General features: G+C 44.7%; 2 protein-coding genes across 5 annotated transcripts in view; both read right to left on the bottom strand.

Annotated features, from left to right (window-relative positions):
* Window positions 1-1,710, bottom strand: part of NUDCD3 (NudC domain containing 3) — a 58,196-nt gene extending 56,486 nt beyond the window's left edge. For 3 of the 4 annotated variants that reach the window (XR_014493161.1, XM_083368372.1, XM_083368373.1), the window contains exon 1: window positions 1,357-1,710. Coding sequence is in view for 3 of the 4 variants with exons in the window: in XM_083368372.1 (XP_083224498.1) it covers window positions 1,357-1,554 (198 nt within the window). In the remaining variant the exon portion in view is untranslated. The remainder of the gene's footprint in view (window positions 1-1,356) is intronic. The other variant, XM_083368371.1, reaches the window with a different exon arrangement.
* A 4,395-nt stretch (window positions 1,711-6,105) lies between these two features.
* On the bottom strand, window positions 6,106-14,957 carry PGAM2 (phosphoglycerate mutase 2). Its single transcript, XM_083368685.1, has 3 exons — window positions 14,445-14,957; window positions 10,517-10,697; window positions 6,106-6,325 (listed from the first exon to the last, which is right to left on the bottom strand). Exons 1-3 carry the CDS (start codon window positions 14,856-14,858, stop codon window positions 6,156-6,158), a joined length of 765 nt encoding a protein of 254 aa, XP_083224811.1. The 5' UTR covers window positions 14,859-14,957; the 3' UTR covers window positions 6,106-6,155.
* Between the last annotated feature and the right edge of the window lie 1,217 nt (window positions 14,958-16,174).

Here is a 16,174-nt window from a genome sequence, read left to right as displayed (position 1 = left end):
TCCAGGACTGCTTGTATTGTTCAGCTCAGCTCCAAGAGCAAAGTACTTATCTACTTGCCTGACATCCATAAGCATTGAATCCAAGTGCATTTTGTGGGGAGTGTAAAGGAGGGGCAAAGTCCATTATGGATAAAGAAATTTGACAGTGTTCTTATTTGGATTTAAAGAAAAAATGCAGAGTATGAAGTTAATGAAGGTCTGCCACTACACTGCAGGCATCAAACTAAATAAAAATAGCTGCACTCCCCCCAAACACCATATTAGCTACCCTTTTAACTAAATTTGTTTCCATTCTTCACTCATAGCTGAAGAATCCCTTCCTACTCATAATTTGATACAGCTATTTCATAAACATATTTGGATCCAAACACACCTATTCTATTCAGCATAAACCATGCCGACGACAGCCAGTTTTTGCTATATACTTTTACTTTTTTACTTTTATTAAATTTGTATACCGCCCTTCTCCCGAAGGACTCAAGGATGCTACCCCAAGCCATGGTCTGTCCCTCCTTAAATCTTAACTGGCTCACTTTGCCCTATATTGCACAGTACAATCCATTTTCACGTACAATCTCAAATTTATACGAGTCTCAAATACAAGACTCGGGGTGGCTAACTCCTAACAACAGATAAAAACATATGCTGCATCCCTGAATAACAGAGTTGGAAGGGACCTTGGAGGTCTTCTAGTCCAGCCCCCTGCCGGAGCAGGAGACCCTATACCAGGGGTCAGCAACCTGAAACAGTGAAAGAGCCATTCGGAAGCGGTTCCCTCAGAAAAGGAAAAACTGGGAGCCGCAAAAAAATGTGTGCACATGCACGTACATGCGCAGAACAGGGTTTGAAGAGTGGAGCCAAGGCGAGATATGCACCTACCCTGCATATTTGAATTGATTGGTTGAACTTTTTTTGGACTGCACATGGCAGAGGACTGGGAGCCGCAGACCTGTGCCCTATACCAAGGGTAGGCAACCTTGGCTCTTTTATGACTCGTGGACTTCAACTCCCAGAATTCCTGAGCCAGCATAGCCAGCATAGCTGGCTCAGGAATTCTGGGAGTTGAAGTCCACGAGTCATAAAAGAGCCAAGGTTGCCTACCCCTGCCCTATACCATTTCAGACAGATGGCTGTCCCATCTCTTCCTAAAAGCCTCCCATGTTGGAGCAGCAGCAGCCACAACTTCTGAATCTCGGCAAACAAAACACCCACGGCCGTCTCCATCCAAACCAGCCCATCACGTCACGGTTTCAGAACCCGATTCCCACCGCCTGCTTGAACCCTTCAGTCCTCCTCCCCACCCCGGGCAGGAGAGGCCAATTCGGGCGTCCAGAGGGGAGGCAGCCTAAGGCTTACCCGAAGGGCCATGCTCTTGGCCACGCCGGGCGGGAAACCCAGCCGGTCGGAAGGCTGCAGCAAGAGCCGGTAGAAGTCGGTCTTGCGGTAGAGGAAGCCGAAGAGGATGTTCAGGAACTCCTGCACGTTGCCCACATGCTGCAAGATCCCCAGCAACGCCTGGTCGTACATGTCCGTCATGGCCCCGGAGCGCTCCATGAGGCCGGCGGAGACCAAGCGAGCCCGGACGCCGGAAGGCCTCGCTCGTCTTCCCCCGGGAAAGAGCCGACAGCCGCCCCGAACCAGCCCCGCCGCCGCCGCTTCGCCCGAGCGAACCCGCCGAGACTCTCCCGCTGTCACGGCAACCCCCTAACCCCTAAGCGCGACGCGCTCACGTGACCGGCACGCCCACTTCCGGTCCTGTCCTCGAACGGTTCCCCGAAGCGGCTTCCGGCTGAGCGCGCGCGCGGCGGTTCCCGCTAAAAAGTTTTCCGCCGCGCCTCTCCGCGGTTTGGGCGTTGGAAGGAAGTTGTGTTAACGCACAAAGACAGACACACGTACACACCCCCCCAAAAGGCTCCTTGGCCTGTTCTAGGGGGTCCTTTCCCCCTCCCTCCCCACGCGAATAAACAGTCGTTTCCAGGACGGGGTTGTTCGCAAGAGGGGTCCTCGGTGCTACTCCGCATAATTGGACAAAATGTAGGCGGTCTTCCAAAATAGCCTTCAAAACTTAACGCAATGCAACATTAGGGAAAGTAGGAGTTGAAACAGGTTGATTCCCGAACCACCTAAAAAAAAAACAGTAACTACCAGGCCAATAGAAAAGAATACTTGTAGCTCAGGTTTGAACCGTGGGGTCCTTGGCACTGATGTTGTTATCTAGTTAGGTAATGAAACTTCTGCAGGAAATGTCAATGGAGATCCTCAGTCTTCCAGGTCATGTTTGTCCCAAAGGTGCTTTTTCGAGAAGCAAATGGACTTCCCTGTTTTTCTTTGAAGACGTTTCGCTTGGTGGTTTTCTTGCAGGCGTTTCATTGTCAAAACTAGGTAACAACATCAACGCTGAGCGCTGATGATGTTACCTACTTGGATAATGAAACATCTGCAAGGAAACCAAGCTCGGGAGCACCAAGGAGCCCTCATTTCAATCCTGAACTACAAATATTCTCCTTTATTGGTTAGTTGCAAGAGTTTGGAAACTCAAGGAATGGAAGAGCAAAGAGTGATTCAAAGGAGGGCTGGGCAGTGATAGGCATCCACGTGAGGACAACGGGTCTGGCTGTGTTGCTCAGACCTGCCGCCTTTTCTGAAGTTGTATCCTTTTCCAAGGGGGTGCAACCCCAGGAAAGAGTTATCTTTCCCCAATCTGAGAACCACGCCCACTGGTTTCTGCCTGGCATCCCAGCTGAAGGAAGCCAGTGCAGACAACAATCCTGCTTGGTTAAACCAGTGTTTCTTGACCTGGGTGACTATGATGTGTGGACTTCAACTCTCAGCATGCTGGTGAAGGAATTCTTAAGTCCACCTATCTTAATGTGGTTGAAGCTACAAACACTACTCTATCAACTACTGTGTATGAGTTGGAGGGAAGGCATTTGTATGTATAAAGCTAACATTTTCTTATCCTACAGTTTGATCCTTTTACTTCCTAGTATAATATACTTAGGGTTTCATTTTTCACCCAGACACGCACACAAACTAAAGATATCCATATTAATTATAAGAAAATTTCCACAGTCCGTTTTAGAATGACACCTTTATTAATCAAATTACCAAATCATATATAAGTTTTCAAGTTCTTTAGATCTCTCAATTAGACAGGATAAACTTGGGAGGTAATAAAATTCTTCTGTTGGATAGAAACTGGTTGCTCATCTCTGAGAAATGGTATACATGCATCCTATATTAACAGATTTGGCACTGAGCAAGGATTTACACTGGTGCTGGTTTCATGTGCTAATGGCAGGGTAGCATTTATTTTCCAAAATATACCCAATTGTGAGAAACATTGCACTCACAGGTTTTCAGTAGCTGTTGACCACTGCTCCATCTAGAAAGATGCACCAAGTTTGAATCATCATTTCTATCCAGAATTGTTGTTTTAAAGGTTTTACTATAGAATATGTCTTGGATTTCTTTTCTTTGATATTCACCATGCAAATGAACCACGGTCCATCCTCCTCTGGTCGGAATGTTAATTGTTCCGCAACAGGTTTGGTTTTGGTCCACCAATCCCTTGGGGAAAACAAAGTAGGGTACCCCTTTTCTTTTGTACTTTAGCAAATATATCTTCAATTTTATAACCTGATCTTAAAAAACTCAAGTGCATTAATTTCACAAATTCAGTTTCACAAGGCAGACGAAAGTTCTTTACAACTGCAAATAGCCCGTTTCTTCAGGTAACAAGTAAAACCTGGTATATCTTAAAATCTAGACATAATGATCCTTCAGGTGTGGTTTTTGAATGCCTATGCTTGTTAATTGCCTTTTTTTCTGTCTCTAACTCTACATTCTTGGTATCTCAAAGCAAAACAACCTACTCTATTTGCATAATCAGACAAAATGTAGGTGGTCTTCCAAAATAGCCTTCAAGACTTATGCAATGCAACGCATCCACATAGAGAAAGTAGGAGTTGGAACAGGTTAATACCCTATCTTTCTATAAAAAAAATGTAACTAGGCTGACTTATATTTGTTGCTCAGGTTTGAACTGTGGGTCTTTGGCACTGAGGATGTTACCTAGTTTGGTAGTGAAACATCTGCAAGAAATATCTTTGGAGATTCCCAGTCATCCAGGTCATGGTTGTCCCAAAGGTGCTTTTTCAAGAGGCAACTGGACTTTCTTGCTTTTCTTTGAAGATGTTTCGCTTCTCATCCAAGAAGCTTCTTTACCATCCAGCTTCTTGGACGACAAGCGAAACATCTTCAAAGAAAAACAAAGTCCAGTTGCCTCTTGAAAAAGCACCTTTGGGACGTCTGCAAGAAACCACCAAGGACCCCACAGTAGCCACTCCAGAACAATTGTAGAATAGGAGGAAGACAGAGCTGTGCTTAGTTTAAGATCAGGTCGGTTGAATTTGAAGGCCATGTTACAAAACTATTTGGAATGACAGGGCTAACATTAAATGGGGTTTTATTTCTGTGGGGTTAAGATAAAATTAGCTTATACAATGACTAAGGCATTTTCCTAATGCAGCAGTGTATATAAAGTGCAGTCTTATTAATCACCGATAGCAAAACATCCACACTCCTGCTGCAAATTAAAGACTGTTCTTTTCCACCTACTATTTTCTAGAGCTTCTCCTAACAGCCTTGTCAGCAGCAGGAAGCAGCCACGGCGCTTAAACGCATTCTTTATTCACCCTCGCATATGTGTACCCAGGAAATGAGACGAAGTGATGGCTTTCTCGGAAACAGCTGCCAATCTGAATCATGTTTCCAGTCTCCTTACTTGCCAGAACTGTAACAACTGCTTCATATCGTGGTTTGCTAAACCTCTAGTTGACCGTCAGGGAAGACCTCCAAAGCCTTTGTATTTTGTGTTTGTGAAATATACGTTCCCTGTGTTTGGTTCGGGAAAAGCGGTTGGGGCTAGAGAGAACATAGAATCACAGGTTTGGACCTCGGAGGCCTTCAGCCCTTGCTCAAGGAAGGAGACCTTATATCATCCTGCTCAAATTGTTATTTAGTCTATTTTTTTAAAAAACTCCAGTAATGGAACACCCAGAACTCTTGGAGGCAAGCTTTCCCACGGATTAGTTATTCTCGCTGTCAGAAAATTTATTCTTAATTCTAAGTTGGCTCTCTCTTCAACAAGCTTCCACCTGTTATTTCTTGTTCTGCCCTCAGGTGCTTTGGAGAATAAGTCAAGACCCCCCCTCCCCATTTCTGTGGCAGACCCTCAAGTACTGGAAGAGAGTAATCATGTGCCCCCTAATCCTTCTCTTTGATATGCTAGACATACCTAGCTCCCTCAACCGTTCATCATCAGATTTAGCCTCCAGACCCATTATCTCTGTGTCACCCCACAAACCTAAATTTCGTCACCTTAAAGCCCCCCACCCACTCCCACCCCTGCTTTTAAGGTGTCAATGCTGCTAACACCGAATGTTTTTGCTTTGACAATAGATTGAGATATAACCGGTTTTTTTTTACGTTTTACTCTTAGAATTAGAGGTACAGTTAGATGATGCTGGGGGGAGGAATGGGCATGAGAGTTTAGCTAAACACAGCAATACTGAACCTAGTGTGAGAACCAAGGTTATTGAAATAAGAAATGATAAGAATTGGGGCTGGAGAACTGGAGGGGAAGCCTGTATTTCAAACTAATTGGAGAAAGTGATTTATGACTGTTAACTGGAGGAGGGAATTGTGCTTTGATACTATGTGCTCAGGGGAGGGGAACTCAGATTTTGGCTTTGACTATGTTAGTGCTGATGCTCTGCTACTCCAATAAAGATTCTTTAAGGTAAACAATGGTTCAAAGTTCTTTGAAAAGTTTCATCTGTTGGAACCATGACATAAGGATTGCTAGCAGAAGATCTGCAATTAAGGTGCACAGACATTGGTTTTTCTGTGGAACGTCTGTTTTGATGCCAGCTGATGGAAAGAGCAGTGTCAGATCCAGGTCCCAACAACGTGCAAGGACTCTAGTATGAAAACCCCCGTTATTAACAACACAAGGGCTAAAACAAGAAGGACCTCATTTTTAACTCCAAAGGTCTTCACCCTCGTGCTGTTCCTGAACATAAAGATCTCACTCTCACAAGCGGGTTTTTCACTTTTTTTTTAATTTCACCAATGACCCTTTGCTGTTCCTCTCACTTTTTGACCTTGCCCTGTGCTGCCACCGCTTCCATGGCCTTCCTCACGGTCTCTTCATCACCCAAGAACTGCATAGGCTTGGTAGGCTTTAGGTTGTCATCCAATTCATATACAATGGGAATCCCAGTTGGAAGGTTGAGTTCCATGATGGCAGCATCAGACATCCCTGTGCAGAGACAATGAAGCCAGGTCAGATAAGCATCCACCAAAGTCTTCTACACACCGTGGTCAACAATAAAACCGAGCCAACAAAGTATAGGTGAATCCTTGACCTACGGCCGCAATTGAGCCCAAAATTTCTGTTGCTAAGTGAGACTGTTCAGTGAGTTTGTCCCGTTTTATGATCTTTCTTGCTACAGTTGTTAACTGAATCGCTGCAGTTGTTAAGTTAGTAACATGGCTGTTAAGCGAATCTGACTTCCCCACTGACTTTGTCAGAAGGTCACAAAAGGGGATCACATCACCCTGGGACACTGCAATTGTCATAAATATGAACCGGTTGCCAAGATTCTGAATTTTGATCAAGGGATCACGGGGGTGCTGCAATGGACGTAAGTGTGAAAAATGGTCATAAGTCACTTTTTTTCAGTGCTGTTGTAACTTCAAACGGTCAACTAAAGGAACTGTAAGTCAAAAACTACCGGTAACTCACACTCTCCCATCCATTTTAAATCTACAGGTGAAATAGGGTTGGTTGTGGAGAAGAAGCTTCTTCTCGGTGGATCCAATAAACCAGGGGTGTCAAACTCAATTTCATTGAGGGCCGCATCAGCATTGCGGTTGCCCTCAGGGGGCCGGGTGGGTGTGGCCAGGGTGGGCGTGGCCTACTGGGTGGGCGTGGCTAGAGTGCGTATGGCCTACTGGGTGGGCGTGGCCAGCTCTACATCTTTCGCATCAAGGGTGCCTATGGGGGCCTGGGCAGGAGTGGGACAGATCTGGGGGTCTCTGGCAGAAGGAGGGTCTCTCGGCCAGGGCCAAGGCAGTGGGGACTGTTACCTCACTCTTTCCAGGATGGCTTCGCGGGCCACATGAAACCACTTCGCAGGCCGGATCTGGCCCCCGGGCCTTGTGTTTGACATGTCTGCAATAAACAAATCCGCCCCCCCAGAAATGGCTCTTTCTCTCAAGGAGCTCAGATTGGTGTGTGTGTGGGGGGGAAACATACAATAAAACAACTTACAGTGGACAACAGGACCAGACCAAACTGTAAAAGCAAGAAAAATGCAGCGCTTACAACAGATCAAAGCATTTATCAAGATGATGAATGTCTTAATTCATGCAATTACTCGGTTGAAGAGAGTTTGGTCCAAGGGTCCTTGTTACCTCTGCAAATGTCAAGCTAAACAAGCATGTCCTCTGTTACTGTCTAAAACTAAACAGCTTCAGAGTCAGCCAGGCTTCCCAAGAGATAAAAAAAATGCCTTTTACTCATACGATGGGATGGATGAAGAACAAAGCAGTTCTTTTCGTAGTCACCGGCCCATCTCCCTTCTTCCACCGTCTCCTTCACACACTCACGTTAAATTCCTGATCACCAGGACAATTAGTTAAATTGCTAAATGTTACATTAGCCCAGTGTCTGCATGCAGCTTGCTTTTAACTCCATCCCTCTCCGCCACTTTGAGATTATAAACCACGGAAAGCAATTCCATTTCACAAGCAATTTTTTAAAAAGGACTCAACAAGGATTGCAAATGTGAACCAAACCGAGGCCAAAACCAGTCCAGAAAGTTCAGTGAGGGATAAGAGAACCCTTTGGAGCAACTATTTAACTGGCTGAGGTCACCACCCCAGAAGCAGCAAGGAAACTCAAGAAGAGCCTCTTATAGCTTTTATACCCAGATAGAAGCCAAGCGTTAGATATATCTGTATTCCTTAGATCAGGGGTCTTCAGACTTGGCCCTTTTATGTCTTGTGGACTTCAACTCCCAGAATTCCTCAGCCACCCTGGGAGTTGAAGTCCACAAGTCATAAAAGGGCCAAGTTTGAAGACCCCTGCCTTATATACTGTCTAGCGGTGGTCTGGTGCTGGAGAAGGCTCTTGAGAGTCTCTTGGACAGCAAGAAGATCCAGTCAATCCTAAAGGAAACCAACCCTGACTTTTCTTTGGAAGGTCAGATAGGAAGTTGAAGCTCAAATCCTTTGGCCAACGAGAAAAGAGGACTATGTGAGAAAAGGCCTTGATGTTGGGAAAGACAGAAGACAAAAGGAGAAGGAGACGGCAGATGATGGGACGATTAGATAGTGTCATTGACACAAGGAAGATGAATCTGGGCAAACTCTGGGAGACATTGGCATGCTAGAGTCCACAGGGTCACACGGAGTCATGAAGAGTCAGACATGACTTAGCAACTGAACAACAGCAACAAATGGCAGTCAGGATTTCTGCAATTTAGATGTAAGAGCCCTTATGAAGCATCTCGGGAGCTACCAATGAAGAGCATTAGCAGAACTTTGGAAAGAATCTGAGCGCTTCTTTGGGCCAAAGCAAACGTCTCGTCTCCTTCTCGTCTCTTTGCAACCTTCACAACTTTGGGGGACGTTATGGAAACAGGCTCTTGGGGCAGAGATAGGGGAGACTGAAATAATACTAGTGAGCACCCAGGATGAGATATAAGAAGCAAACCTTCCAGCTGCCCTTTTAACTTTTGCAACATGATGCCAAACTGGAAATAGCAACACAACCTTCAGCAGGCAGCAAGTCAAATTGTGTTCGGTTCATGTCAAACCACAGCTGAGGCTGGGTAGTAGCTTTTCTAGGACCATTGCTACAGAACGAGCGGCGATAGATGGGAAGTAGATAGCAGAGCGATTCTGAGACTCCCATCACAGCACTCGCAAGTGTTCCCTGCCTCCTTATAATGCAAGGGTCTTCAAACTTGGCAACTTTAAGACTTGTGGACTTCCACTCCCAGAATTCCTCAGCCAGCCAGGGTTGGCTGAGGAATTCTGAGAGTTGAAGTCCACAAGTCTTTAAAGTTGTCAGGTTTGAAGACCCCTGTTATAATGTATCGTCCAGTCTTCTCCAAATTCAACCCTCTCAAGATGGGTGGTCTTCAACCTGAGTTCTTGGCAATAAGCTGTTCTAGAGAATTCTGGGAATTGAAGTCCACATACCTTGAGAGCACTGAACTGAGGAAGGTTGTTCTGATATCGTTTTTATGGCCAACAATGCCTCTGGCCACACATACAGCCTATAGCACCTCTTGAAAAATAAAAAGAGGGGATGGATGAAGAAGGAAGGAAGGAAGGGATTGAATAATAGTGAGAGTAGGGAGGATAAAAAACAAGCTTTCCACTGTGCCTTGTCATAAACAAGTTTACTAATTGGCCATGTCCATCATGACAAACATTTTAAGGACAGACATGGCAACTACTAGGTGAGAACTCCCATGCCAGATGTACTTGCTGGCTCTCATGGTCTACCAATGGTGTACAACTCTCATAAGGGTGGACAATGGTCATTCTGTTAAGCTGGTTTATACAAGCCCTGCGTTGCAGCAAAATGCTTCCCACAGAAGGTACTACAGAAACATTGTCTGAGAAGGCAGACATAAGTTATCAAGGTTCAAGGAGCCTAAGTACATATCTGAGAAGAGAGAGATCTGATGGTCTGCCCGTGTAAAGGTCACCTGTAAGTGATATACTCCTTCGCGAAGGGCAGGGCTCAGCTGTACTTTGGTGCCTTGGCCTTACAGCAACTCTCTTAGCAAGCCTGGTTGGTCTGGCTAGGCTATCAAAATTACATATTAGGCAAGCGAGTGCCGAGACCTAACCTGTATGACCCCATATGGCAGGGGTCTTCAAACTTGGCCCTTTTATGACTTGTGGACTTCAACTCCCAGAATTCCTAAACCAGGTGCCTGGGTGAGGAATTCTGGGAGTTGAAGTCCACAAGTCATAAAAGGGCCAAGTTTGAAGACCCCTGCCATATGGGGCCTATGGGTCTGAGCCCCTTTTTTTCTCTCTTTGTCTTCTTGGTAACTCCCTGGTTCAGTTCAGATCCAGAAGAGCCGGGGAAATATTCACCTTCTCATATCCTGCCAAGTCACACTTTGCTTAACAAAGCAAACCATTAGCTGGATCTGCACGCACATTAAACCACAAAACAAACCAGTCACATAGCAGTGACTTGGTTGATCTGGAGGCCTTAGCAAAAAGAGCTTGAGGAGGTGAGACCAAAAGGTGCTTTTTCCTAATCCTGCTTCAAATAAAAAAAGAATGAATGGAATTGGCTTGATGGCTGCTCCTTCTCCTCCCCCATCCAGACAAAGGCATTGTGTGAGGCAAGAGGAATGGGAAAATATATGGGTATTATGATTATGCACGAGGCTGGGGGATGCTTGGTGGTCCTTACCTTCCAAGTGCTTGACTATCCCCCGGAGGCTGTTGCCATGGGCAGCAATGAGTACCCGGTTACCCTGTTTGATCTTGGGTGCAATCTCATCATTCCAGAAGGGCAAAGCCCGGGCAATGGTATCTTTCAAGCTCTCACAGGCTGGAAGTTCCCCAGCCTTCAGTCCTGCATACCTTCGTTCCTGTGTGGTTTGAAAGACAGAAGACAACGGTTAGAACTGAGAAGGGAGGATGAAAAAGCTTTGGGTCAACCTCAGAGGTTGAGAATGACTTCTCAGAAGAAGAGAGGGAGGATGAGTAAAGAAGAAATAAGGTGAAGGTAAAGGTTCCCCCGCACATGCATGCTATTTGTTTCCAACTCTAGGGGCCGGTGCTCATCTCCGTTTCAAAGCCGAAGAGCCAACGTTTGTCCGAGGACGTCTTCCATGGTCATGTGGCCGGCATGACTAGATGCCAAAGGCGCACGGAAAACTGTTACCTTCCCACCGGAGTGATCCCTATTTTTCTACTTGCATTTTTACGTGCTTTCGAACTGCTAGGTTGGCAGAAGCTGGGATGAGTAACAGGCACTCACTCTGTTACGCGGCACTTGGGATTCGACCCGCCAAACTACCGACTTTCTGATCGACAAGCTCAGCGTCCTAACCCACTGATTCTATTCTTTATTCTTGATCCTTCACTTCGTCATAGCTTGATGTTTTCTTTTTATTAATATTGGATCAAAGAAAGTGAAAGGAAGTATTCTTGTTTCTGCTGTTCTTACTTTTTTCATTCCTTTTTCTTTTTGCATCTTTTTGCTTTTCTTGATCTTTTCTTTTGGTTCTTGCTCATTTATCTTTTAGTTTGGTTTTGGGGTATGTTTTTGTTTTTTGAATATATATATATATATATATATATATATATATATATATGTATATGTATATGTATATATATATGTATATGTATATGTATATATATACCTAGCAAGGTAATCTAAATAGTTAACAAAGTATTTAACATATATATATATATATATATATATATATATACAACCCAAACACAAATTAAAAGGTAAATGAGCAAGAACAAAAGGAATATATATATATATATATATATGGAAAGGTTTCCCTGTCAGTCCTGTCTCTATATATGATATTTATCAATATATATTGGGGAGAGGGGGGGCGCGATGGCTCAGTGGTTAAGAAGCTGAGCTTGCTGACAGCCTGGATTTGAGACCTGAGCACTGTGCGATGGGGTGAGCTCCTGCCCACCTAGCAGTTCGAGAGCATGAAAATGTGAGTAGCTAAATAGGTCCCACTTCGATGGGATGGTAGCAGCGTTCCATGTTTCGTGATGCCCTGCCAGCTAAATGACCACGGAGGTTTCTTCAGACAACGCTGGCTCCCTTGGCTAAGAAACGGAAATGAGTACCACACCCTGTTCTCTCGGTGGACGAAATATGGATTACAGCCTTCCTTAACTAGATCATCCCAGCCAGCCATGTGTCAGGTTGGGGAACTCCAATGTACTTCGAGTCCTGGACTGTCCATCTTAGTCTGGTACTTGAAACTATGGGACACAGTAGGCATTTTTTAAGATATTGCTGAAAAATAGCACAATGAAATAGCAGCATAGGAGACAGCTGTACTTTCTGATTCTTAATGAGTTGGGAGTATGGTTAAACCCCCCCCCCCCCCGAATATGTGGAATGCATCTTTGGAAGGTGGGGAAAATACGTTTGCACTTGTGTGGGTGTTTTGATGAACTCAGGGGAACTAAATGCTCATGAATACCAAAAAAAAAAGCAAACTATTCATGACATTTTAGAATAATGTACTCCGGAGCATCCAAGAAACCGCTTGATAGCCTCCCCCTTTTTTATTATGACTAATAGCATTTGAATAATTTCCAGACAGTTCCTTCGTTAGTCTTCTGTGGCAAAAATAATAAATATTCTTAAAGGACTAATTGGCTAATCTTTAAAATGTAACAACTTAAAAATTAACAAATGCCTTGGCATAAGCGTTCACGTGCTAGGAAGAGAAAGCTGTATCTTCCATACTGAATTATTAAATAAAGTAAAACTAATTAAATTTAAATGACATGTACAAGATCCTCGATGTTTAATGCTACCTATTTTAAAAATAAGATTTTCATCTTCTATCTGCATTTTCCATTTTGTTTGCAATTACCTCTCAAGCTGGGGGCAAGAGCTATCAGGCTTTGCAAAGTAGCCTCTAAAGAGCTAATTAAGTAGCATCCTTAAATGCCTGTAGACTAACTTTACATGTTTCATTAAATTACACCATGGTTTAATTGTGTTATGGTTTAGAAAACATGGTTGATGGCTTAGAGTGATGAGTGAACTCAGAGCAATATGGCTCATTCAACTAACCACTGCAAATTATGCTAAAGTGTAGGGAAATTATGTCTTAATGCAACGAGGGAAACATTTCGTGTTGGCCAATAGCTTCCCACCTCCTTGTAGCTGGTCAAAATTCTGAACAAAGACCGGATTGGAAATCATTTCTGGGTCAACATTATAATTTAGGACTCTTTGTCAAAATTATTGCAGGTGTTGTTGTTGTTTTTTCCAATGGAGTGCCATACAATTCCCGGTAGCCTAGCCTAAGTTCATTTTTAAAAAAGTGGCTGTAGAGCTGTGGAGTATAAGAATCCTTGCCTTTACATCGATAGCTAAGAGTTCATTAAGATACTGTATTAAGAAAGTACTGCTGCGAAAGAGACTGGAGGAGGAGGAGGAGGAGGAGGAGGAGGAGGAGGAGGAGGAGGAGGAGAAGAAGAAGAAGAAGAAGAAGAAGAAGAAGAAGAAGAAGAAGAAGAAGAAGAAGAAGAAGAAGAAGAGGAGGAGGAGGAGGAGGAAGAGGAGGAGGAGGAGGAGGAGGAATCCCATGTTCAAGTTTCCTACTTCTTCATTCCTAATTTTAAAATATCAGGAAATGCTGACTTCTTTGCTAGAAGTATTGAAGGCAATCACCTCTTCCTACACTGGTGAGGAATCTGAATTAGATTACTCTGAATAGTGTCTTCTCCAGGTTTATTGACTACACCTCACCCAGCGTAACATCTTCTACAGCCTGCCAAGCCAAAACCAATCCAAGCATGTTAAAGGACACAGGACTACGCAAAACCTTAGACTTTAAAAAGGGACTTTCCTTCCCAGAGGCCCCTGTGTTTCTTGCACAGCCTTCTGCCCAGGTGGAAGACCTTTGCTGCAGGAACATAAGAAGGTTTTCCTCTCAATATGTTGTAACAGCCAATTGATGAGCTTTTTGCTACCTATAGTTCGGACATTCCTCCAAAAAACCCAAACCACAAGACAGCAAAACCAACTCTTCCACCCTTTCTATATATTTTATTTTTACATCTCACAGTATTAGAGTTCTGTGAGAATTAGACTATGGAAGAAAGAGAGCCAAGGTCACCCTCCCCTCAGGCTTCCTACAAATGAGGTACAGGTAGCCCTTGACTTACAATGGTTCATTTAGCGACGGCTGCAACAGCACTGGGAAAAGTGACTTTATCACTGTTTTTTCAGTTACAACCTTTGTACGTAGCAGCCCCAGGGTCACGTGATCACAATTCAGGTGCTTGGCCACGGGTTCATACTTATGACCGTTGTTGTGTCCCAAGGTCACGGGATCCCCTTTTGCGACCTTCTGACAAGCAAAGGCAATGGGGAAGCCAGATTCTCATAACAACCACGGTACTAATTTATCAACTGCAGTGATTCACCGTAGCCAGAAGGGTGGTAAAACGGGGCAAAATTCACCCTTACAAATGTCTTATTGAATAAGAGACATTTGGGGCTCAATTGTGACTGTAAGCTGAGGACTACCGGTATTTGAATACACATCTCCACAGTCCTAATTGGCCAATGTCCACCACCCATCGGTCCTCTGATCGGACGTTCTGCTGCCACTGACCTTGCTGATGACTTTATAAAAAGGGTGGCCTTCATCCATGGGGGGCGGTGGAATGTCATAAGATCTTCTCCAGATTTTGACCTGCTCCTCCCCATGCTTGGCTGCGGTCTCTGCCTTGTTGAGGCCCGTCAGACCCCCGTAGTGGCGTTCGTTCAGGCGCCAGGTACGAATCACGGGCACCCACATCTGGTCACAGCCGTCCATGATGTACCAGAGGGTGCGGATGGCTCTCTTCAGCACCGAGGTGTAGAAATAATCGAACTCATAGCCTGCTTCCTTGATGGCCTGGGCTCCGCGCTTGGCCTCCTCCTTCCCCTTTTCACTCAGTTCGGCGTCAAACCAGCCGCAGAAGCGGTTCTCCTGGTTCCAGGTGCTCTCGCCGTGGCGCACAATCACGAGCCGGTGGGTTGGCATCGTTCTGGAGGAAACAAACACTGTCGGCCTCAACAAGGAGCTAGCACCGAACGCCGAGTTTGGCTGCTGCCCCAAGCTACCCACAGCGAGGATGACAGTTTTGAGGCTATTTATACAGGTCTTCTGCTCTGCCCTGCCCATCTTGCCCCTCCTGATCAAGCAGCTCCATCTTCGGAGCCATTCACGCTGACGGAAGAGCAGCTCTCCCATTCTGGTTAAAAATAGCAAGAAGATAACTTCTTCTGGCTAGGCCAGAAATAGCAGAAGACTTGGCAGAGCTGAGAAGTTTCTGATCAGAGGCCTCTGGCTACAAACGAAAGGGAAGAACGGGATGGTGAGAACTTCTCAACCAACACCAACTCTGTGAGCAATTGGGAAGTCCCTTTTCTTAACTGCCATTTATCACCCAGGCTTAAGAGGACAGCAGAAAGGCCTCTCCTGGATCAACGGGGAGTTTGTGTCTTGTCTTTGTCTTCTTCCCTGTTCAGAAATCAGCAATCTCTGGATCAGAAGCACAATGGAACATTCAGTAAGCCCTCTTCTTGTCTATGGAGATTCTCAGTTACCCAGGCCATGGTTTTCCCAAAGGCAACTGGACTTTCTGAGCTTTTTTCCTTAAAAATGTTTCACTTCTCATCCAAAAAGTTTCTTCAGTTCTGAAAAAAAACACCTTCTTGGATGAGAAGCGAAATGTTTTCAAAGGAAAAAAAAATGAAGCAAAAAAGTCCAGTTGCCTTTTGAAAAAGCATTTTGGGGAAACCCTTTCCTTTTCTTGCAGCGAATCCATAATTCTTTCATGATCTTCCACATTAGAGAAGAATCCAAAGCCCAAATAGTTTTACGCAGAGTATCGAACGCAGGAACTTATTAGAAATCTTAACTGCTCTTCCTTTTCCTTACTGCTCTTTCCTTCGCTCTCTAAAATATTCTGGGAACAAGCTGGCATAGAAAAGACAATGAAATGGGTTCCCCAAACCCCTTCAGCTCACAACTAGGGCTGGTATAATTAGAACAGCTAAATTCACACAATACAGGAAACCTTGATCTGATCTAGGGATATTGCTTGTGCACATTTAAGGTTGGCTCTTATTAAAAATGCATCTAGGGCTGAGCTAAATACTAAAGACACAAGAGCCGGCCAAGGTTTTAATTCCCCCCCTTCTGTATAAATTGGCAGTCCTGCTCTATGGCTAATATGACACAGGAAGGCCACTGAGCCATTGAGCACTGCCACGGGGAGGAGAAATGGCCGGTGTAACTTGGCTTCTCTAGCCGCGAGTTAAATCACCATTACACTGTAGGAAGAAAGACCAAAC

The sequence above is a fragment of the Vipera ursinii genome (genome assembly GCF_947247035.1).
Source record: "Vipera ursinii genome assembly, chromosome: 8".
Classification (NCBI taxonomy): Eukaryota; Metazoa; Chordata; class Lepidosauria; order Squamata; family Viperidae; genus Vipera; species Vipera ursinii.
This window is presented reverse-complemented; position numbering and strand designations above follow the sequence as displayed.